The sequence below is a fragment of the Rhipicephalus sanguineus genome, unplaced genomic scaffold (assembly GCF_013339695.2).
Source record: "Rhipicephalus sanguineus isolate Rsan-2018 unplaced genomic scaffold, BIME_Rsan_1.4 Seq827, whole genome shotgun sequence".
Classification (NCBI taxonomy): Eukaryota; Metazoa; Arthropoda; class Arachnida; order Ixodida; family Ixodidae; genus Rhipicephalus; species Rhipicephalus sanguineus.
In genome coordinates, this window is record NW_023616080.1 from 1 (window position 1) to 23,635 (window position 23,635).

The 23,635-nt window shown below is 44.4% G+C and overlaps 2 protein-coding genes across 2 annotated transcripts in view; one reads left to right on the forward strand and one right to left on the reverse strand.

The window, feature by feature from the left end:
• The first annotated feature begins 6 nt into the window (after nt 1-6).
• LOC119378411 (BRCA1-associated RING domain protein 1) lies at nt 7-7,310 on the forward strand. The gene is made up of 9 exons (XM_037647571.1): nt 7-157; nt 212-268; nt 324-466; nt 546-596; nt 2,848-2,925; nt 5,899-5,975; nt 6,095-6,175; nt 6,681-6,853; nt 7,010-7,310. Exons 1-9 carry the CDS (start codon nt 99-101, stop codon nt 7,308-7,310), a joined length of 1,020 nt encoding a protein of 339 aa, XP_037503499.1. The 5' UTR covers nt 7-98.
• A 2,511-nt stretch (nt 7,311-9,821) lies between these two features.
• LOC119378412 (uncharacterized) overlaps nt 9,822-23,635 on the reverse strand; it is a gene marked incomplete at its 5' end in the record, with an annotated part of 29,327 nt that continues 15,513 nt past the window's right edge. The window contains 5 exons of the mRNA XM_049411760.1: nt 9,822-9,825; nt 9,912-10,117; nt 15,834-15,907; nt 16,132-16,354; nt 21,973-22,267. Of these exons, the coding sequence (XP_049267717.1) occupies nt 9,822-9,825; nt 9,912-10,117; nt 15,834-15,907; nt 16,132-16,354; nt 21,973-22,267 (802 nt within the window). The remainder of the gene's footprint in view (nt 9,826-9,911; nt 10,118-15,833; nt 15,908-16,131; nt 16,355-21,972; nt 22,268-23,635) is intronic.

The following is a 23,635-nucleotide window of genomic DNA, read 5'->3' on the forward strand; positions in this document are numbered from 1 at the left end:
GAAGGTTAGTTCCTTACTTGGTAGAGCTGCCAACTGGATACCGTGCCGTAGCACGCGGAACAAATTGTTTTATTTGTAAATAGTGGGACAAATAGAAGATGGAAGAATCAAGACGAGCGCTTGAGGAGCTGTTCTCCCTTCTCAAGTGTGTACAATGGTAAGCGGACGGCGGCATTTGCGTGTACCTTCTCCTTACCGCGCGTCCTTGCAGCGAGGACCTACTTCAAGAGCCGCACATCGTCGGCCTATGCGGCCACACGGTATGCAGGTGAGTTTTCCACCGCCAGATTGATGTGAAGTGGCGCTGACCGCGCGCAACACAGGCGCTGCATCGGTCGCCGTGATGCGTGCGGCGTCTGTGGCTCGCCGACAACACAACGCGAGCTGAAGCCTGACCCACAGATTAGCAGCGTACTCACTTGCGCCGCAAAGCTCGGACAACTCCTCTCAAGCTCGACACTCAGCGGTAGTATTTCTATCCATTGACGTCGCATGTTGAAGTCGCACAGCTGTAGAAGTGATAATTTTATTGCGCTTAACTGCAGAAACAGCACCAGGCGGAGACGACTTGCAAGATGCTGCGCAAACCAGTGACGGTAAGATTATACAGCAACAGTCTGTGCCAAAAGCAGACTTTCTGCATCTTAGTGCAGTGCATCAGAAAACACAAATGCTATGCACTTTCGCCACGTGACTTGCGTCTGTAAAGCGGCGCGATTCAAGATGCTAAATGTATGAAGATGAGGACAGCTGGCAGGGCCCCCCATTCCCATTGTAAGGTTTTGTGTTCGCAAAATATAAATTTCTATTAATGTATGTACAGGCACCACGTACGGATGTTATATAAGTCCTTCTATGCTAATTTAGTATCATGTTTTTTGCATAGAGTGTAATTAAATTAGATCATTTTTGCAAACTTTATATACAGATTTACTTAATTTTACCTCGTCTCCATTGCACATTAGGTTGTCGAGACTTGCCCTTGATGTCATGGTTACTGTAAAATAATGAATAATGAATAATAATATAGTGAATAATATTACATATGCTACAACTGGCCAATTTTTTTTTTTTTTTTTCAGTGTGTGCTGTTTCACATCAGATATCGTCGAGCACACTGGCAGATGTGGGGATCACTTGTTTCAAGTCTGCGTCATAAACTGAGGGGGAGAAACAAAGAGAGCGAAAATAATGTCTGAAAGTTGTTTTGCCGGTTTATATAAAAAGATGTGTAAAACAAGCTATCAGCCACTTCTTCTCTCCCTCTCCACCTTTGCTCGAATCACTAAAGACCCGCTTTGATGGAGTTAGACTTTAAGCAATGGGGACATACGCATACATGCATGCATACTAGTGCATGTATGTGTGGTTTTCTTTTTCCAGATGTCAAAAGCAAGCCAAGCGATGCCAGCCTGCTTAAACAAGTGAACTAGCCAAAGGTTGCAAGGTTAAAAAGGAAACATGCATGCCCAGGGCCAGTGCTGAACTACCAAGTGATATTTATTCTCAAAATGTGCTTTTAATAATGCCACTCGCCACCATTAACCCTTTGCAGTCCATTATCGAACCCCTCCTGATAACGCAACGAGGCCACAGCAGTCTGTTGTCGTGCATTGCTGGACAAGCTCTTTCATGGTTGATTCACGCATGTGTTTTCTCACTGCAGTATGCACCGTCCCTAAAAGGGTAAGCAAACTTTTTTTAACATGATCTTTGCTTTTTTTAGTTTGGGAGCAGAACGGACCGAAGGTGGCTGAAGGTTTCGGACTGCAAAGGGTTAACAAGGAGGCATTACCATTGAAAAAAGGAAACCAATGTATCTGTACACTAATGCATGTCAGAAGTCAGTAGCCCACCATGTTACGGGCTCATTGCCTTGTCAAGGGTGACAACAAGATGATACTGGCGTACAGTGTGCAGGTACACTGGTTTTCTTTCTTTTTCTGTAGTAGTGGCTTCTTGTCAATCAATGGTGACACGTGACATTACAAAAAGCAAGTTTTGAGAGCAAATCTCAGTTGGCATTTCAGCACTGGTCCTGTGTGTGTGCATGTTTCTCCCAATGTGTGCCTTTTCACAATACTTAACTTGGCCAAAGCAAAGTACTTATGGCCATGGATATTCTTGCTTTGTGTAGTGGCTTGGTGCAGTTGGCCTCATTACAGCCAGCCAGGGCGGTCGCCAGATAGGTATAAATTTTAGAAATCTTTGGTTATGATAACCAGGTGAACTCACTTACAATGTGGTGAAAGTAAAGTAGGCCGATAGCCTAGTTAATGACTTAAGATTACTATGACTGCTGTCTGCGTAACAAAAATGGTGGGGAGACATGAGAACCAGCAGTTTATAACATTTAACAGCGATCACAGTAAGATTAATAGCTCAGCTTTTGTATAGGGTAGATTCGTAGCTTCCACAAAATATTACAGATGCCTATGTTGGAGTACAACTGGGAGTTCATAGCACAGGGGGAAGTAAGCTAAGCTAATCAGATTATTGCACAACTCTTTTTCTGTACTAGCAGTAATCCAACATTGGAGTCATATGACATATTTTCCTGCTATCGGCAACTACTACAGATATGTATACTACGTAGGATGTGTAGCTGCCCAGGTCACACGAAAGTCTGTTTAGTTTCCTGTTAAAATTCTGCTCTTATGTATCCTGAGATATGAACACCGGTCCTCATTTTTACCTGCACACAGATCAAATGCTGGGCAAACATTTCAAGCTAGAATGTCTGCATATTATACATCTGCATTGAGAGAAGTGAACAAAGGATGTTGCATCACATGTTTCCTTGTCCACTGCTTTCATAAGTGTTTCTCATTGCTTACCACTGTGCAGTGAGCACTGAAAAAGGTGCCAAAGATGCTGGGCAACCTGGTTCACCTGCAAGGAGTATTCCTCCTAAAGGAGCCCAAGGTAAAACTCAAGTTCAGTGGATGTCTTTTTTTCCAGAAACTCGGGATGCGAGTCAGACAATAATAGCTGTGTTTGTAGTCAGCTATAGTCTGATAGACTTGGAGAGGCCTCGCCCAGATGACTGGAACGCGGCAACCGATTGCCTCCGCGAATAAAAAAATAGTCCCACTCATGTACTCGTCAACGTTCTCTGACAACGGGGTCACGACCACGCTGCTTATGATGCAAGTCTAGAGCATGCACTCGTTGGTCAAGCTTATGTGTGTCCACCTATACAGGGTGTCTTTTTTTTTTAGACAATGCAGATTTTTTATAAAATGGCATGGAGTGCTTATTTGTTTCTTTTGCACTGTGCCCAAGAAAACCATAGTTTTGATCTTTCCTTTCACTGTACAGCGTAAAACTAGGAGACAGCCACAGTGGCGCTACTTCTCGCAGGCAAGCGAATGATGTCTTTACACTTTTTCAGAGTTTAACAAAGTAACTGATAACCACTACACACCAAATGCAAAGAATAAGCTGTCCACGCATGTATTTGAGACCACTTGGCGTTTTTTTTTTACCAGACTCTGCTGCGATGCGCCTTTTTTCAAAGTTCATGTGAACTTCCGGTCTGACGTAATACAGCTGCCACAAGCCCGGTGCGCTCAGTGTCGATAGTGCTGCAATTGGGGCCTTGAATTTTGATAATTAATATATCAAATTACGCGTGTATTATGGGATTTTTAAAAAATGGGTATGCCACAAGTTGGCATGCACTACAACTTTCTAATATAAACGACTTCCTCAAAGCGAATAAAAAAGTTAATGAATGCATTTTTGTTAATTAGTCACGTCATTGCCATTTTAGTTGAGCCACGACATAGAGTTTGTGTGCGAAAACGACAGGAGTATGATATTCGCAGAATTTTTATAAAAAATATGTATTGTCTAAAAAAAAGCACCCTGTAGAAACATTAGTTAAGCATATAGAAGGGAAAAGGCCTAAAGTGCAGCTGATGAGGCTAATGCAGTGAATTTTGTAATTTGTAATTTTGAATTTTGTGTATTTGTAAACACTGATCAAAGAGTGAATAAAATACTTGGTACACTGATCAGCCTAGCAAAGGGGATCTGAAACAGGGAGCAGGCTGTAGTGGCTGTCCAGCTGTGAGTGAACATGATGGCAAATTGCCATGCCCAACCACGCACTTCCATTTCTTTCCCAGTCTTTTTTTCTCTTTCTCACACCGACAAACTGTCACAAGAGTTGAGAGGGCACAGAGAAGTACCCAGTTGCATTGGTGCAATCCAACATGCATCATGTTACTTTCAGTACAACTGGTCATGGTTTAAGTTGGTTCCTACTTTGCTTGTAACTGGAACCTGTTGCTTCCACTGCAGGCACCAGTTGGCCTGTAACTCGAACGAGTTCGTTTCCAGCTAAAGCCAGTTGCTTCACCTCACAACAGTCTCGTATTGCGGCAAAGCTGCCTTTCAAGCTCCGTTACGGTCGAACTTGGGCAAGAGACAAAAGTCCGGTTGGAAGTGGTCCCTAGATTTTCAGTATACTTCACCTCATCACACCCCCGTATTGCGGCAAAGCTGCCTTTCAGCTCCGTTACGGTCGAACTTAGGCAAGAGACAGTCAACGTCCGATTGGAAGTGGTCCCTAGATTTTCAATATGCTTCACCTCCTCACACCCCCGTATTGCGGCAAAGCTGCCTTTCAAGCTCCGTTACGGTCGAACTTAGCCAAGAGACAGTCGACGTCCGTTTGGAAGTGGTCCCTATATTTTCAATATGCTTCACCTCATCACACCCCCGTATTGCGGCAAAGCTGCCTTTCAAGCTCCGCTACGGTCGCAAATGTATTAACTAAAGAAAACGCTGGTTCCAATATGGAGATGAAAGATGTGGCAGAGTTGGGAGCTCAATTAACGCTGTTTCGGACCTGAAATTTGGGCAGGAAGTCCGAAAAATTGGACGCCGAAGCCCTTTTAGCATCCAAAATTTCAGATGTTCTTATATATCGACGTCTACGAGGCAGATTTGGAACTCCGGACTTCAAGAGAGCACACCCTTGTCTGCCACATCAGTTGGCCTTCCACAGAAGTTGAAAGAAAAGGAGAGGCTGAGGAAATGGCATCTCTGCCTATCATGTGTAAAGTGTTGTCGGCAACACTTTGGTTGCACCAAATCATGTACATAAATACAATTCGGCCTCTACATTGCCGCATTCTTGATAAGAAAGGCAACTATGAAATATGACCCCACCAGCTCTTCATCAACCTAGCGAAAAGAAACACTTTCATGTTGCTATCTGACAAGAACATACTTAGGGATTCTCTACAACTTTTTCTGTAATTTCACTTCGAATTGTAAACCAGTTAGATTCCCAGTTACACATTTTCGCCTGGATACCCTGCTCGAGATGAAGCAGTATCTGACATTGTATGCAACACTAAGCAAAAGTTGAACATTCTGCTTTACAATGGTTTCATTCGAAGCAACTGACTGGCTCATTTAGCAGCTGATCTGAACGGATTCCAGCAGCCAAGAAAAAGGTGCGTGTAATATAGACACGAGTTAATGCATGTGAATGTTCCAGTGAGTCGGGTGGGTGTAATAACCGAGTTCTTGCAACTTTGACTGGATGCAAGTATGAAAGTAAATAAATAATCGATAGCCAGTAAAAATACTGGTGAGTGAGTGTCCATTTATATTGCCCATCTCTAGTTGCTAATTAATACACCACAGTAGGCTTGAATGAATAGCAGCAGAAAAATTAACTTTCTTCCCTGCTTGACTGTAGCATAGAGTCAAAATTTTGTGAGCAGAACTATGGTCTACGCCTCTCATATTCTACAATGCAGCTGTTGGCCAGAGAGGAAGTCTAGCTGTTTTTTTTTCTTTGAATGTCTCTGAAAACTTTAGCTGTTGATGGTATTGAATAGTTAGCAAAGGAAGTGATCAAACAGCATGTGTGTGTAGAGAGAAGCAGCACAAGGAAGGTGGCAGAGAGGCGGAACCGCTTGGGAGAGACACCTCTGCAAGTGGCAGCTATCAAGGTGCGTTTCACTGGCCCACTCAGTGGCAGATAGTTTTTTCTTGTTTTTAACCGAGAGGCTTTTGGTTCTGTTGGAAGTACGATTCAGTGCAAATAGTTGCTGCCATTGGCCTTGCACAGGGTGACGCCGCCCGAGTGAAGGCCCTGCTCAGTGGAGGTGCTAATCCCAATGTTCGCGACAACGCCGGCTGGACACCTCTGGTGAGTAAAAGATTGGCCGAGGCAATGCATGTTCTCGCGTCAATGCATACACTTTGTCACCTGCTCCATTCCTTGTCCATGCCTGGGAATGTGTCAAGTTTGCGCTTTGGTGGTTAAAAGCAATCAAAGGCTATTTAATATCCGTGGCAATTTTTGCTATGATTGTGCAAAATATTTTCATTATTTTACCATTATTATGAATCACTGCTTATGTCAGTACTAATGAGTTCACCTGCTCATGGTGACACAGTGGTTTCTCCAATATCTATAATGCATTGAAATGATATGCGCCTTTTAACCCTAATCAGAACTGTTGCCACGTGCCAAGTGTTCAACAGTCTCGGAATATTGCATAAGTGCTGCCTTTGAGCATGAATGAACACGGGAAATTAAAAAGAATGCAATTATGCTTATCATCACGTATGACATTCCATCTAGAATATCCTTTTCTAAAGCCTCATTAGAAATTGTGTATTCATAATAATGTGCCTTGTGTTATGTCCAGCATGAGGCCTCCAGTCAAGGTGCCGTGGAAGTGGTACGCCTGTTACTTGCAGCTGGTGCATCGGTCAATGCAGCAGGCCCAGATGGTGTCACACCGCTACACGATGCTGTGCTCAGCAATGTGCCCGATGTGGTGCTACAGCTATGCAGTGCAGGGGCTGACATTAATGCCAGGTACTTGTCCACACCAAAACACAAAGCCACTCAGTGCACCGTGCAGAAAGAGACAGGTGCTTATTTATGGCGCTGCTTCCTACATGCAGTGTGGTTAATAACAACCACGATTGCAGTGCTGTTGTTGAGGGAGCCTCCATGACATTCTTAATGCAGGACCAATGACGGCCGCACCCCTGTGTCACTTGCCCAGAGTGAGCTGATGAAGGCTGCCCTGCGATCACCTGCCGCCCCTGGGCTGCAGCAGCCACCTCGACCACCTCAGGTGGATGAACTAATGTGCAGAATACATCCGCTATTGGATGCACTTCTATGCAGATATAATAGCAAAATAATTTTTTTTCTTGCGTCAAAGGCGCAAGGAAAGGTGCGGCTGCGGAAAAACTGCTACAACGAGCAGACTGACAAGGTGGCTGCCCTGTATGGCGATAGAGGAGTTGCCAAATCTAATTTGTGAAATATAGACCGCTTATAACGTAAGTCGCCGGAGTCGCGAATATCCGCACTATAAGCGGTACCGCACTATAACCAAAACAACCTTCTTCAAAAGGCTGCACTTGCGCAAAACGTGTTGAGCATGTAGCCTCGCGTGTCCGATAATCGACATATGCGATTTGGGGCGCTTACAACCACTTAAATATCCGAATGTTCAAAAATTAACCGCCAAAGACCTGCATTGCCAACGAAATGAACACGGGGGAAAAAAGCAAACAAAACAAAGTGCCATCGCGGAAATTCGCCGACTACGTTTCAGGCCACCTCGAGGTATGCGCATTACACAAAACCATGTCGAATCGCGACCGAAATTTCACGTGCTGAGCGGTACCGATCGATCGATTTCACGGGCGCGCACGCGATGTCCAAGACATTGCAATCGAATCCGGAACCACAATTCGAGAGTTGCACGTGCCAACCATTCCCTCGTTTTCATTAACTATATGATTCTCTTCCCTTCAAGTGCAGCCATCGCAAAAAGTTTCGTTGATTCCGCACCAAACCGCAACTTTTATCGCCCGCGACCGAAAAGCAACCAACGCTGATTAGGCCTAGCGTGCCGTTCAGCATGTTGTCGTGGGAAGTTTGGCCAAGACAACATGAAGATCGGACGTCGAAAAGATCGCACTCAAGCACTAACTTAAGAACAGGGCGCGTGATACGAAGTTTGTGTTCGCGGCCAGGAGATCAACGGCGACAAAAGCCCGCCAAGCTCGTTTAAGTCCGCGCACTGGCAGAAAAGGCGAAAGCTCGCGTCATGAAGCCGCAAAACTTTTCAATTTGCGGACGAGGTCGCAAACGCGATATCTGTAGCAAGTGTGATAACGACGACGCTTTTCCCGACAGGAAACTTACTTTAAAGCGCACTTGATGAGGACGCGATCGTACGTTCCACGCGTAACGCGCTGCCAGCAAGCGGCCGCGGAGCTTTGCCGCCGCCGGTGCAAAGGCTACTCCGTCGCCTCGGCAACCACCATCCTTCCCCACTCGGCGAGCCCGCACAGCCGCGGTCTTTTTCCTCCCTCCGCCCCTCGTTCGTTCACTGTGCGTGCCCTCGCCCTTCGTAACGACCTCGTCGCTCCCTCCCCAGCGGCGTACCTCCTTTGAGAACCGCACTCGCTACCGCGTTTGTCAGAAATATTTTCCCGAACCGCATTATAAACGGTATTTCATCTTGGGGGACTGCACAATAAGCGGTATGCGTATACATGCGGTTCTATGGGAGGGTGAACGGGAGTCGAAAAAGACCGCATTATAACCGGTCCTGCACTATATGCGGTTACGTTATAAGTGGTCTGCACTATAGAACACAGTGTTCTTTGCATTTTGCCCCCATCGAAATGCGGACGCTGAGGCCGGGAATCAAACCCGTGGCCACGAGCTTAGCAGGGCAACACCCCACATGTTAAGCTACCATGGTGGCTAATTGATGAGCGGCTGTCAGAGAGCTTCAACAGATTACCAGCAGAACAAAGTGTGCATGAATAATCGAAATAATTTGAATCGCATTAATAACTGCTGCTGTGATGTAGGGCTCTTAAGTACTCATGCACTCGCTGTCATCAGGCCTCACAGAAGCTAGGCTGATGCAGGTAATGTGCTTAGGTGTGTGTGTGTGTGTGTGTGTGTGTGTGTGTGTGTGGTGTGTGTGTGTGTGTGTGTGTGTTGTGTGGTTGTGTGTGTGTGTGTGTGTGTGTGCGAGAGCATGCACCATTTATCTGCACAAGACAGGTTGATAGAAATGCCTGCCACTCATTTGGATACTTGATCAGCCACAGTATATGGCACAAGCCGGTCTATGATGCCTTAAAGAGTGGACCCAGGTTCCCACTCCTTCTGGTGCTCTGAAGATATGTCTTCCTTTAACTTTCTCTTCTCTCTCTCTGAAGATATGTGCAGATGGGTAGGCATCATTTTGATTTATGTAAAATGCTATTCCCAGCACCACAGTTTTATCAACACTCCATGTGCACTTTGTGCCAAGAAGCACCTGTAAACATCGCCACAGTTTTTAGACAACGGGAAGAAACACTACTTACAAAATAACTGATAACAACAGTTCGTTTATTGCAGGGGCGTAGCCAGGGGGGGGGTGGTTCAACCCCCCCCCCCCCCGAAATTTTTCAGTTTTGCTTGCGTATATATACACGCACACATACAAATGCACGCACGAACATACATAAAGTATGGTTGAACCCCCCCCGAAAAAATTTTCTGGCTACGCCCCTGGTTTATTGAGTATGCATAAGCCAAGTGAAATGAGAAATCTGCTGACTTTTAGGTTATTTACATGACTATAGTCAAGGTTCGACGAAATATCATCTAGCGAGGAGCGAACATTGTAGAAAAACTGAGGACTCACCAAAATCAAGAGCAAAAAAAAATAGTTTTCTTTCTTTTTGCTCCTGATTTTGGCGAGTGCTAAGTTTTTCTGTAATTTACATGACAGTATACCACACACAGAAGGCATACCTTACCTGCAGGAGAAGCAGTGTGCAGTAAGCAACAATGGCATAATCTCTTTCCTGGAGAGGACATGCCTTGTGTACGAAAGCTGCCTTGCATAAGGGGCAGGCTGGCACCTGCCACCATGGGGCCAGCAAAAGTGTTCAACAGCACTTTTACAGCACCCAGGGTCATGGGTGGCTGATCAATGGGTGCACCCACGAACGCCGCTTTCCAATGGATTGTGGAGAAGCTTGTTTGATGGCCTGTGCTAAGAATCCCAGCTGGCCCACCAGCAACCAGCACAGCAGCGTCCCCACATGTCTAAAATAAAAGAGAAACGAATGCTTGGTGCTTGCATGCCTCATAGAGACTGGCTTCCACAGACCACAATGGTAAGCAAAGCATTCATAAGACCTACAAGAAACGCTATAAAAGAAGTCAGGCTAGACTAGTGCCTCAAATTTTAAACAATAGGCCACTTTTAAAGCCATAAGTTGGATATTAAAGTAAGGAACAAAAATACCTGAAAAGCGCACAGAGCAGTGATGCTACCAAGGGCTTCTGATTTGGAGCAATTTTTGGAGCAGCAAAAGTTTCCATTTTGGAGCACTTTGGAGCAAGTTTTTTTGCATCTGGGAGCACTCTGGAGCAGCTAATTTCACATCTTGGAGTACACTGGAGAAGCACGTGATGTGAGTCATCACGTGACGTCACGATGTATGACATCATGATGACGTCACAAGTTCTGGCGATATATGACGTCATGGTGATGTCATCACATGATGATGATTTTTGCATCGTGTTGCCGCTGCTGACGTCGACGGTCAATTTTTGTGTTTGATATGTGTTTGATAAGGCATCTGAGGCGTTCGCATTAATACTGCGTATTGAACATTAGCAGCCTGGCTGTTAACAACCTGGCCTTACATACCAAACTGGCCTCCACCATGTCACCTCCGTGCTGCACGCTATGAAGCTTCGCTGATCATGCACCTCACAGAGTGGAACAGCTCCTCAACTTTGTTCTTCTTTTTATTGCGATAGCAATTATATGGACACTCTCTGCGGGTTTTTGCCATAGCCGTCATTTTCCGTATAAGGTCCAAATTGATAACATCACCCCGCACATTCTATGTTCTACCCGTGACTAAAAGCTCGCAAGCGCTGGCGACGAACACGGCTGAAGCAAAACGAGCTGGCCGTCTTTGTCACACGGAGGGTAGATGCGATAACATCATCCTGTGTGCGAGGCTTGCTGCCGACTGCTCATCAAACAAAGAGCTAGGAAGCGTCCCGCCCGTCTTTCATAAGGAGCATGAAGGGACACCAGGGGAGGGGGGCTGCGACTCTCGCAGGGCACAGTCCAGTGGCGGTTCCAGAGGGAGGGAGGGGGGCATTCGCTCCTCCCCCACCAAAGCCTGTGTCAGCCCCCTCCCCTCCCTTCAGTGCCTATAGTCCACCTCCTTTGTCAGGTAGCCTTGGCTACCACTGCCCAAACGGAGGAAGGAAAGGAGAATCTTGTACCTGCCCTCTACCTCTCTTCTCATCTCTCTGCCCTTTTCTGCTTCCCTATGCACATTCCAACGAAGGCGTTTTAGGCACCGCCATAATACCCACTGGGCTGTTGTAAATATATGCATGACCGCTTAAAATCCACTGCTAAGGTGGTGATGTCAGCCTTTGTGCTCCTGCGCCCCCCTCCCCTGAGTGGAAGAAGGACCCCCACCCACCCCCAAAGTAGGCACCTGGATCCGCCCCTGGCGCAGTCGCGCACGCTATCTCAATGCTTACTTCGCGTTTAGAGAACTGACAGCCCGAAAACTACTTCGGTCCCTGGAGCGGCCAATGTCCCTTAAACCAGCGTTTTGTTGAGTTACGAGAAATCGGATGCAAAAGAGGTAGCTACAAGATTTACTTCATATAATAATACAATTTGTTGGTATCGCATTCATTGCTCTGTGATTTTTTAACCATCTGCTGTTGACCATGGAAAGTGAGGGGCGGACGAGTAACATGGCGTAGCCGCTTCACAGTGGGCCTTCCGATGCCACGGCCATCAGCAACGGGCCTGCTATTGAGCGCTGCGCATATTAAAGCCGAATTGCAGTTGCTCAGACCAAGAGGCATGCTTTTATTAATGAGACGACATTTTTTTTTTAAAGCAAGCAAGAAATTCGAATTGGGCCCCTAGCACTCACGAGCTCGAAAGGGCAGGGCCTTTTAGGGGGTATTTACCGCAAGAGCAATTACAAACCCGGATGTGCTGGCGGAAGGAATTATGAAAAAGCTCTTCTGGATAAAGATCCATGGATAAATTATATTTCAGGAAAAGTGTCAACGTGTTCCCACCGTTCACAGGCTCTTCCATGGACACGAAGCACTGAAAATTCGTTATTGTTCCATATATTCACGGTGTAAGAAAAATACTTTAGTTATCTTACACCGTGCATACATCTATTTACTAGTGTTCCCAGATTTCATTCCACGATGTCCATAAACAGAAAGGAGACATTTTAGCAGCACGTATGTTGTTGTTTCCATCGCGAGCACCAGCGAGCCGACAGAAGAGGAGAAAGAAGTACCAGTGAGCACGAGAGAAAACGGGGACATAGAACTACTAGCAGGGTCTTAATGGTCTCACTCAGTGTCAAATAAAGCCCTCTTTTAATCACCTCGACGGTATCGAGTTCTTCAACGGCTTCTCGACGCCATATCCCAAACATATGTAGTTATTACTGCACTTTGCTTTAATTATGTGCCGTGCGACGCTTGAAACAAGCTACCAGCAGCGTTTTTGGAACACATAACGTCCGCCGATGAATCTCCGCCACACTTTCTTGCTACTTATTGGCGTAGATGTCACGAGCCTCCACAGAGAGCGTGTTTCGCCGTCAAGCTGACTTGCACAACAGAAGCTGCGTCGGCACCGTGCATGGCATTGTGGCTTACTTGGGATGCATGCGAATTCACTTTTTATTCAACGGAATAATTCTTGGTCGTGGTTGTGACTTTGGCCACCCCAAGATCAAGCTGCACATTTTGACGCGCTGGCAGTGCTACTGCCGGTAACAGACGCCCCCAAACCCGAGACTCCGGTGTAGTTTGGCGCACTTTGGCGCAGTTGACGCAGGAGTGGAATCACTGACAGAGGTAACAGACATGTCACAATGCTACCATAAATTAAAAAAAAGAGCTGTCCTAATGAAATCACAGGTCCTGAACCACTTCAATGTGACTAATCAATAACTGACCACAGACACAGCAAAAAAAAGAAAGAACGAAAAGAATGAACAAAAAAGACCAAGACTATATAAAAAATACACTAACTTTCGCAACATAGTGCTGTTGAAAGAGGGCCAATGTTTGCAAAAAAGGCCATGAAACTTGGCACGTCAACCTATAACACCGTTACTGTTGCAGTTTTTGTGCAACATAAACCAAAAAGAAAAAAAAGAAAAAAAGAAGATCCAGTCTACAAAATGGATTCCTTTCACTAATGATAACCTTCTTCCAAAGAACCCAGTCTAAGAAATCTAATCTAGTATGCTAGCTCTATAGCAGGTGATTCAGGAATCACTTTCAGTGAGTATAAAATGCAATGCAAACAAATATTAAATCTTACACATTACAGAAAATTCTATTTCTAATAATACCCTTTACAACATGTACTGCAATACATTAATCGGTAATGTAATCACTGGTGTTTCAAATGGAACTGTGCATGCATGCAGGCATGCGCGCACGCACACACGCACGCACACACACACACACACACACGCACAGTCTGAAATGTCACAAAACTCGAATATACAGAATGTTCTCAGTAAAATAAACTCAATGATTAGAGTGGTGAACATATGTTTAAAAAAAGAAGTGATCGCCAATAATTGTAAGTGCCCAAAGATCTATGATGCATTCTAATATAAGTGAAGCAGGGCTGGGCAGTATCGCGATACAAGAGTATCGCGATAGTATCTCAGAGATACTTTTGAGTATCTGTATTTCTGTATCGAGATACATTTGAAAAATGTATTTGTATCTCAGTAGTGAAATACATTTACGATGTATCGCCCGTATCGCGATACTGTGAAGGACACGGGTATCTCGTTACATTGTTTTTTTTTTTTGTGTCGGAAATGAGTTGAGGCGTGTTTCCAATGGGGGAATTACGTTTTTTTTTTCTTTTTTGTGCCAAGACAAGCAAAGGCGCGCCGCCGGTCGCCGACAAATAGGGCGGTGATGGTTTCCCCTCAAGCACAGAATGGTCCATGTGGTAAAGCGCACGATGCCACAGACGGCAGAATTGCGGGGGCATTGTTGTCGGCCTCTGCCAACGAAAGTCGCTGTCTCTCAAGGTCAGTGCAGCACGCCTAATTTTTTTCGGGTGGCAAGCCAATACTTCGCGACCCCCGCGTGGATACCGCCTTGGAACAGGCTTTGCAATGCTTCGAGTGCGTTCAGTTTTCAAAGCGGCGGCGCTTTCAAAAGCAGTTCCCGTAGTCGCGGCGGAAGTGACTAGAATATGGCTATCTTTGACGCGCTTTCGGCCACCTCTCCAATGTCAGGGTGCGTTCCTAATTGATTACACGCGCGAAACGGTCTTTTGTGGTAGCAGGCTCCCCCAATGCCGGAGCCGACTTCGCCTGTTGCGGCTTTCTGAAATGGGTGCTGGTAGCCTCGGTGGTGGTGAAAGCTTCATTGAAGCCGACAGGTTCAGACGGCTGAGGATTCCGAAGATGGGGACCGACTTCGGATTCTGAACAGTCAGAACAACCCAAGTGAGGGCGGAAGTGTTTCGGTATCTAGATGACCCGAGAAGAGATATCGCGACGCTGCAGGGCAATCCGGCTACGAAGGCGGTATTTATTCACTATAACACGAATTTGTGCTCATCTTCAGCAGTAGAGAGACTTTTCTTTCGTGAGTCTTGTGCTGAGGCTGAACCGACGCTGTTAGAAGACAGCCCATTTGAGAAGTCTACCCAGCAACCTTCTCAGCAAAGCAGATCTTCAAAATAAATGTGTGCTTTTTTACAATTCACTGGTGTTCATTAGTGATTCGAGTGATTCGCTTAAAGTGTGCTATTTCTAGCATAGCTTAGCTTGTTCGCCAAGTATGTCGATTTCGGTGTCCAATCCTTGTTACTGTTGCTGTGAAATAGTGCATTTTTATTGCAATTGATACTTGTAATTATGTCATTATTACTAATTATGTACTTTGTCTGCCCCCCCTCCCCTGCAATGTCTTAATGGCGTTGAGGGTACTGTAATAAATAAATAAATGAACTGAACGTTTCAATGCACTGTAACTTTAATTACAACATTATGCTGTACTAATAAGTGTCGTTGCGTAGTATGAGCATCCTTGAATTAAAAAAAAAGTATTCCAGTATCTGTATCGCTGTAACTGTATTCCGGAATACTTTTTTCGTCTTATTGCAAAAGTATCTCCGAAATATCCCGTTACGTTAAAGGCAAATGTATCTCAGTATCTGTATTTTAGGCTTCCAGTTCATGTATTTCGATATCTGTATTCCGGAATACTTTTCTGAGTATCTCTGCCCAGCCCTGAAGTGAAGCAGTATTAAAACCAAAAGGTAGACATGAAAAGACGCCTTTATTGAATTAGCATGATGCAAAAATGCCGATTTATGCACTCTTAGCTAAACTATTGAGTATCTGACTGTTTCTTGCCAGCACTGTGTAAATTGTGTGCTGTCACAAAAGCTGAAGTTTCATCTACCTTGCTTTAAAAACTCTTCACTGCTCTCATGTTGCAAAATGTGCAGCGATGTATTCAGGAAATTATCAATTTGCAACATGCATGAAAAATTTTGGTCCTTGCATCTATCTACTGGGCAATGTCCCCACCATAATTATCAACCTATGGAGGCACATCAGAGGACTCCTCTACTATCATTTCTGTGAGGTGAGTCCTGCAGGTTTCTACGTCATCATCAGTGCCAGTGTAGCTGTTTATCATCACAGAACAACTCTACTCATCTTGTATAATGCTTTAACATCTTGTATAGTTATACCTGCTCTAAACCTGCCAATATGGACCTCTTACGGGGCCACACAGCAGCCATTAGGGGCAAGTGTGGAAGCTTGGCTTAAAAATGATTAAGCAAATCCTTAGACTAAGCCTGCATGATACACATGCACACTGCGGCTCACATTTTTTAGCACAGTCGCATTAATGAAATCAACTGTGCTGCAGAAAAAAAAAAACCTATTTTCATAATAACCACAACCTCTGAACTACTGCATATCTCCGGTTGTGCACCCATCTGGGTCCTGGAAGAAAAAGTGTACTGAAGAGCATCTGTAAGGTACACTTACCTGTCGGAGGCAGTGAAGACCACAGGTGTGAAAGTCCCCACAGGGCAGCAACCATCAGGCAAAGTGGTACGACATAGCTTTCACCAGCCAGCGTCAAAAGGAACAGCAAGGCAGATGCAGGCAGCAGGCTTACATTCCCCATAGGTGAGCGGGGCATAGCCCAGCCAAGCAATGCCAAAGCTATGCTCACTAGCATGGCTGTGTTTGGAAGCAGCTCCTGAGTGTGGAGACAAAAGAGCTTGAGAAATTCATTACTACTTTAAAGCATGTTACAAAGGAAAGAATTCCCAATGAAACTTGGATATCAATAGATGGGCAAGTTGGAACAGTTCAGTCAAGATGGTGACAAGCGCACTAAAATAACCAGGGACAAAACAAAAAAAAACCTAATCTCTGTTTGGCTTTGTACATGGCTTGTTTAGTGTGCTACATACCATCATGACAGACACGAATATATTCTGGAGAAAAAAAATTAAAATAAAAAATGACAGGCAATTATGAAATATACTATTTTCTGATATCTAAACAAACTAAATAGAAAAGTAACATGGGGCCCTACTGGTAAAATAAATATGCATGTAATGCCACTCACAACTGGAAATTGCGTCAACTGAGCAGCTTGTAAATGAGAAACAACTGAAAAAATATGCATGGGGCATCAGTTACGGTAATGAAACTCAAGGAAGATCGTGTCACAAAACAAATGTGTGGTGCCATGTTTGCGCTGAAAAATCAAAGTGTAATGCGACAGCATTGCCAATCGGTTTATGGGATACAAATGTGGTTAGAACTGCATTACCCAAACCAAGTCAACCGAGCCAACAGTCTGCCAGAAGATGAGGCATCATTAACGCATGAAAGAAAATGATCGCATAGAATTCAGCTGTTCGATCTATACACTCAAGTGCAGCTGCCTCTAATCAGGAACAGCAGTTCTTTTGGTACAAAATAACTTGAATTGGTGACAATTTGCAGGTCTCTTTCACCCTCTAGAATCCAAGAAGTTATCTTTTACAGTTAAACAGAAGTGAATTTTAAGAAATAGCCTATAGTCCAGGGTTTGACGGAAAAAAAATAGTCTAGTTCATCTTACACTGCTCAAATTAATTAATAAGGCCCAAAATAACTTGTGGGATATTGGTAAGTGCTTGTAGGGAGGTTCGACGAGGTGGTGGTGCAGCCCTGGCGGTGTATACTATAAATGTACTATACCATATGTGCCACAAGTGGGCCACTGCAGAAAACAGCAAGCAAGGGCAGCTGAGTGCCACAAACAAAACATACTTTTTTTTCACAAGCTTAAGCAGAATATATGCAAATAACTGCCATAGCTATTCTGCATTAACTATAATATAATCCTTCCTGCTGCTCTCAACTTAATATATGAGGGCTATTCAAAAAGTAAGGGCCGTTTGGTCCAAAAAAAAAAATAAATATTCGTTAGTAAAAATTTTTATTGGCGGGACTAGTTTAGTACTAACCAACTTCACTTTTCTACATAATCACCGTTAACTTCGAAGCACTTTTAATACCGCTGCACCAGTTTCTTTAGTCCCTCTGCAGAGAAGTTTGCCGCCTGGGCATTCTTTGCTGCTTGAGTTAGTCGATAAGCATTACTGGTACCCACCTTGCACAGTTTTGTGATATTCGAGTTTTTCAGTTACAATCACGCAAATTGTAGTGCGGCCGACAACAGGAAATTCATCCGACAGACCACTAGCTGCCCGTCGTCGATCTAATCGCAGTTCCAGACCTGCTTGTTGGACAGTTTCATTGGTCTGGATTCTGGCCCTTCCACTCCGCTCTTCGTCGTGCACAATTGTGTGGCCATTTGTGAAGTCTCGAGACCATTTTCTGACCTTTCCTTCACTCATCACTTTAGGCCCATAAACTAGGCGCAACTCCCCATAAATTTGAGGTGCTGATGATCCTTTTGCATGCAAAAATCGAATTACAGCTCGCACTTCACAACAAGCGGGAGCAACGATTTTCACAAACACTGTTGTTTGCATTCCCCAACGAGCAGACGACTACTGAGCCAGAACAATAACTTCAGTACCTTCACGAAGAATTAACAGATTGCGCTGCATAAATAAACCTTTATTCTCACTTATCACTTTCTGTTCTGTCAAAGTGAATTGTGCCGCTTAACTTGCAGTGTGGGTCACGGCATGTTTTGCTGCAAAAGATCAGCATTTTCAGTCGCAGAGGCCGGCCACCCAGTGATTACGACTTCAGTGCATAAGTGTTGTAAATGTCCTCAAAAAACACCGTCAAGCAAACAGAATGAAACAAAAAATCTTGTTTAATAAATCCCTCAACATGAATTTGTCTACATAAATGCTTTTTTCAGGGTGGTGCTCAATATGCATGAAATGGCTCCTGACTGGAACACAAATTGGGTAAGTCCTCATGATCGCAAAGAGTTAAATGAGCATGCTTAAGCTAACATTCAGGCCTGCTTGTAGTCCAAAGATGTTTTCCTAATCAAAATTTGTTTTCATATTCCTCATGCATTTTTGTTTATCATACAATTTGTTTGTGCTCTTTGGCCATACTTGGACCTCATGCCAAAGAATACTAGGCTTGTGCGAATATTCGAGCACTTCGAATATTCGAACGGATATTACAGTATTCGAATTTGCTTCGAAACGAATTTAAATTCTAGGAAATTTCAAAGTATTCGAAATGAACGAATAGACATATATAAACCGCATGTAACCCCCTGTAAAGGTGGTTTCACTGCAGTGGAGGTGTGCTATACCGTCAATACACCTTTCCAGGAGAAATCCGCCCTGCCGCAAAGCCGCACTTCAAGTTTAAATGAACATACAGTAAAACCTCGTTAATTCAGTCACTGGGACTGTGAAAAATCAAATTAAGCGGGTTTTCGAATTAACCAAACATACAAAAAGCGGGATGCAAGGAAATTTGAATTACTGGAACTAATCAGGAGTGGTCGTTTGCTGTTCCTGCTAGCTTGCGGCTACAATACCAGCAATACCTGGTCCCAATTTTGCCGCTAAACCGGGAAAACGGCGGGCCTCGCTGCTGCCAGTGCAAGAAAAACAAAAAGAGAGAGGAAAAAAAAAATCGCCAGGCCTGCGCGGAAAGTGCAGCACAGTCACAGCGAAAGCTCGAAGAGCGGAATTTCTAGAGCCCGTTATAAACTCTCTTGTGGCTACTGATACAAGTACACTAAGAACGTATCCACTACGCCACAAATCACAATTTTTGTGAAGTTGTGAAGCACCCACCACGACATTAATCGTCATTCTGCGGAGAAGCGAGGTACCATCTGTAAGGCATTATGAGCAGTTTCTTGATGGGACGGTTTATGACGATGAAGAATTATGGCTGATCCCTTTGTAATGGGTTGGAAGCTTTAAAGGACCCACAAGTTACGTAATTCGCATTGTGTGATGCCCTGTTGTCATTTCACTCTCCCACCACGCTTTATAACATACGCTAACGTGAGAAAGAGATAGAGAGAGGGAATTAACCTTATTGAGACCCTGAGCAAATGGATCATGGGAGCGGTATGGGCTTCCTTCGCAACCAACGGAAGTACTCTTGCAAGGAACCCACTACGCTATAAATCATCATAATTTTTGTGAAGTACGGAAGCAGCCACTAAGCAATTTTTCTTCATTCTACGCAGAACCGTGTTACATGCTAAACACCTGTAAGGCATTATGTCCACTTTGTTGATGCTGTGGCTGATGCCACAACATTTGTCCAACCTCTGTCCAACCCTTGTCTAACACTTTGTAATGGGTTGGAAGCATTCAACAACCCACTCGTTGCGCAATTCGCATCGTGTGACGCCTGCTTACAGAATTCGCGTTGTGTGACACTTGGTTGTTATTTTACTCTTCTACCACGCTACATTGCGTATGTTAATGTGGTTCCTTCCCGACATGAAGCCTGTATAGGGTCATTTTGCAAAGCAGTCTCAAGCACGGGCATGGCTCTGAGGTTGAATACCGGGCTCACACGCAGAGGGCCCAGGTTCGAACCTCGCTCCATCCTGGAATTTTTTTCTTATTTCGTTTTTTTTCTTATTTCGAGCGATAGTGGTTACGGACACCGGCGGCGGCGGCGGACAACTACGGCGCCAAAAACAGCCCTTGTTGTGATCTCATAACAGCTTTCGCTGTAAAAACGGTCTCGTGGTCAACTGAAATGCGCGCCTGCGTAAAGGACGTGCTTCACTGCAACACAGTGGTGACACGCGGGCAGCATGTCACCTGCTCCTCACAGCGTCAGCGCGTCATGATGCGACCATTCGCCCATTCTTTCTGGTAAAATAAAGAATTTAATAATGACCAGTGTGACGGAATTTGCGATGTGTTCTGGGTAGAAAAGATGATCATTGAAGTTTTCAAACTGAGTTTTCGAAGTAGGCGTTGCAGGCAAGTACTCCGCCAGCAGTGCAAGTGCGCAAATTGCCGGACCAGCGCCATTCGGAGGTTCGCATACATCGCGAATTGCGTCAGACCGCTCTTTATTAATTTCTCTATTTTCCCAGAAAGAATGAATAAATATTGACGCGCTGACGTTGAGAGAAGCATGCGCCATGCTGCCCGCGTGTCACCGCTGTGTTGCAGTGAAGCACGCCTTTTCCGCAGGCGCACATTTCAGCTGATCACGAGACCGCCTTTTGTTTATAGTTTTTTTCTTGCACTGGCAGCAGCGACGCTGGGATGCTTCACTTGTCACTCATTAGTATCGCTATACTGCATTGCCTTGTGGCTCCTAAGTGCCATCGTTTCTGCGGATTTGCGGCTAAATCGGGATCGGGGAATTGGCACATGGCACCCAAAGTTCTCGAAATAACCGGGCTGGTACTGACCGCCGCTTCAAGTTATCCACTCAAATTTACATTTCAAAATACGGGACCAAGGAAATCCTTCTAATTATGCGGGATTTCGAAATAACAGAGTTCGAATTAATGAGGCTTTACTGTATTACCCTCACATCGATTCATCATTTTTTAAGTTTAAAAGCTTGTTAATCGGCTTATATGCTCTAAGGATAGTAAATTTTAAAACGTAACATATTTTACAGGTTATCACTTGCATTCTACCGAAAGTCAAATCCTGCTATTACTCAAATCTGCTTCCACTTCCCTTTGAACCAAAAAGAATGACATATGCATATGCCTTGTTTCAACTTTAAAAATATTGCGCTGGTTAGTTGGGTCATGACAAATATGCTCATTTTTCTTTATAATGTGCGATATAAGCTATTCGAATTCGCTTCGAAATTCGCTTCGACCAAACCACTATTCGCTTCGAATTCGCTTCGGACCTAAAATTTACTATTCGCACAAGCCTAAAGAATACCAAAAAGGTAGGGTTGCTTGCTCGGGATTTTACGGCATGTACGGAGCACAATTCTGCACCATAACATGACATGGCACCGGCACAACATATCTGTCATACTAAGCATTGTAACCACCAAGTAGCCCGCTTTTCTGCACATTTCATCCTGCTATGACTGTCCAAAGTTGAACAGTTGCTTATTCACATGGAAACACTGACCATGGAGCAAGAAAATACAGGAAGAGAAACCAACTTATATCTGTGGTGTTAAGAGAAGCCACAAGTGCTCTAAGCACCAGAGCCAACCCATGTGATGGTATCTATGAATCTTGCAATGACAGCAACGGACACTCGCGCTTCATGCCACTATGCACTGAAAATTTAGGCCTCCTCTCCACACTTCCGTAAATACAGCATTATCAGGACTCCTGCATGTGGTGGTGATAGTTTAGAGTTCATCCATCCGCACATTCTTTCCCCATGGCCATGATTGAATAGCAAAGTGTACCTGGTGGGAGCCGAGCACATTCTGGATGGTGGCAGGTGGCTTGAGCTGCACAAACCAGTGTGCCAGCAAAGCACCAGTGGCGACCATTAGGCCCACCCTTGCCAAAGCACCGGAGAGGCCAGTGGAAGATCGTGGTGGCCAAGCACACCAAGTGAGCAGTATAGCGCAGCCACTTGCTGCCAAAACTCGCTCAAGGCCCCATGACTGAGGCTCCGAGGGGTTTTTTTGTAGCAGGCTCTCCTCACATGGCTGACCCAGGTGCTCTTCCCGGCAGCGCCAGAACAGCGCTGAAAGCCTGCACACGAAAGTCCATTAAGCTTTGCAACAAAGTCAAGTGCTCTCAGTAGAAATATAAAAATGATGACAGTAATTGTACCACTATTATCGATTTCTGAGGTTGTTAGTCCTAAAAAAACAAACCATCACAAGGATTAGTGAACTCCTTAGAGCAACTGCCTGTGTGCTGTTATAAAAGACTCCACTCCTGGTAATTAAAAAAACGCACACAGCTTGAGGACATGAGGCAGAGTTTGTTCTGATGAAAGATGGATGCGTTTCCTCATAGGCAGTGACCGAAAAAAAAAAGAAACCACACCTACTGCCACTCTGGCATATCCCAAGATAGCATACAGCCCCGTAGAATGGCACATCACCAATAGCACTTTAGCTAACAAGGCTGCTGTTCCTTTAGCACTATTGTTAGTGCAAATCCCAAACACCCTTAATAATGCATGCCAAGAAAAGCTGAAGCTATTTATACCTGCCTTTTGACCAAACAAAAAAAAGTGTGTCAGCTTTTATTCAACCCTATGAGGGACAAATAAAAATGTTACTTACACGAAATTTTTTTTTTCAAAAGACAACAGCACAGAATCAACATTTGCTGCTGTTCTGCCAAGGAATGTAAACCACAAAACAGAGAATTCCCACTGTGAAGCTAAACACTGACTAAATATATGTTGACTAATGGTCAATAAGTTCTTACATAAGACGGACTCCCACACACATTTGGTTAACTACTCCTCATGCCGCAGAGCACAATGTTCGAATTAAGAGAGAGAGAGAGGGAAAGGAAGAGAAAAAAGTCAAAGATGTTGCAGGATAGCAATGAGATGCGAGTGGCATTGCACCATGAGGAGCAGTTAACCCTTTGAGACGCTTTGTATGTGTTATCCACTTGTTTTTGCTAGTTGTGTCGACTAGTGGCGAAGAAAGAGCAAGATACATTGACGTTTTGATGAACTGAACCTTCTGCGTCATAAATGCGTCTTCATTTAACTTCATTTTGCAGTGTGTTGTTGAATGTAATCACTTTGCTGAAGTCACTACCATGTTCGACGTGGCGCTTCCCACGTGCCACGACAAAAGTACCATTTTTCTGTTCTCAAAATGAACACATCCGGAAATGAATTTGCACAATATTTCTAGCCTCAGATTTGATTGTACTTATGCAAAAACGAAGCATGAATGATGTAAACATATTTCATTACAATTTAATTAGGACTAATTACTGTAACACACATAAATCAATGTATTATGACATTATTTTTGTTAAAATAGAATATCGAGTGCCCTGAAGTAATGTTGTGTCAATTTGACGCACGGACAGACAGTTCTTCATAGGTGGCGTCTGAAAGGGTTAAGAGTACTTTCTCAGGTTTCT

Excerpts from the sequence above, each read along its gene's own strand:
- LOC119378411 (XM_037647571.1), top strand. The coding sequence starts at position 99 with ATGGAAGAATCAAGACGAGCGCTTGAGGAGCTGTTCTCCCTTCTCAAG. Across the intron at positions 467-545 it reads CTCAAGCTCGACACTCAGCG|AAACAGCACCAGGCGGAGAC; the intron begins GTAGTATTTCTA and ends GCTTAACTGCAG. Across the intron at positions 6,176-6,680 it reads ACGCCGGCTGGACACCTCTG|CATGAGGCCTCCAGTCAAGG; the intron begins GTGAGTAAAAGA and ends TGTTATGTCCAG.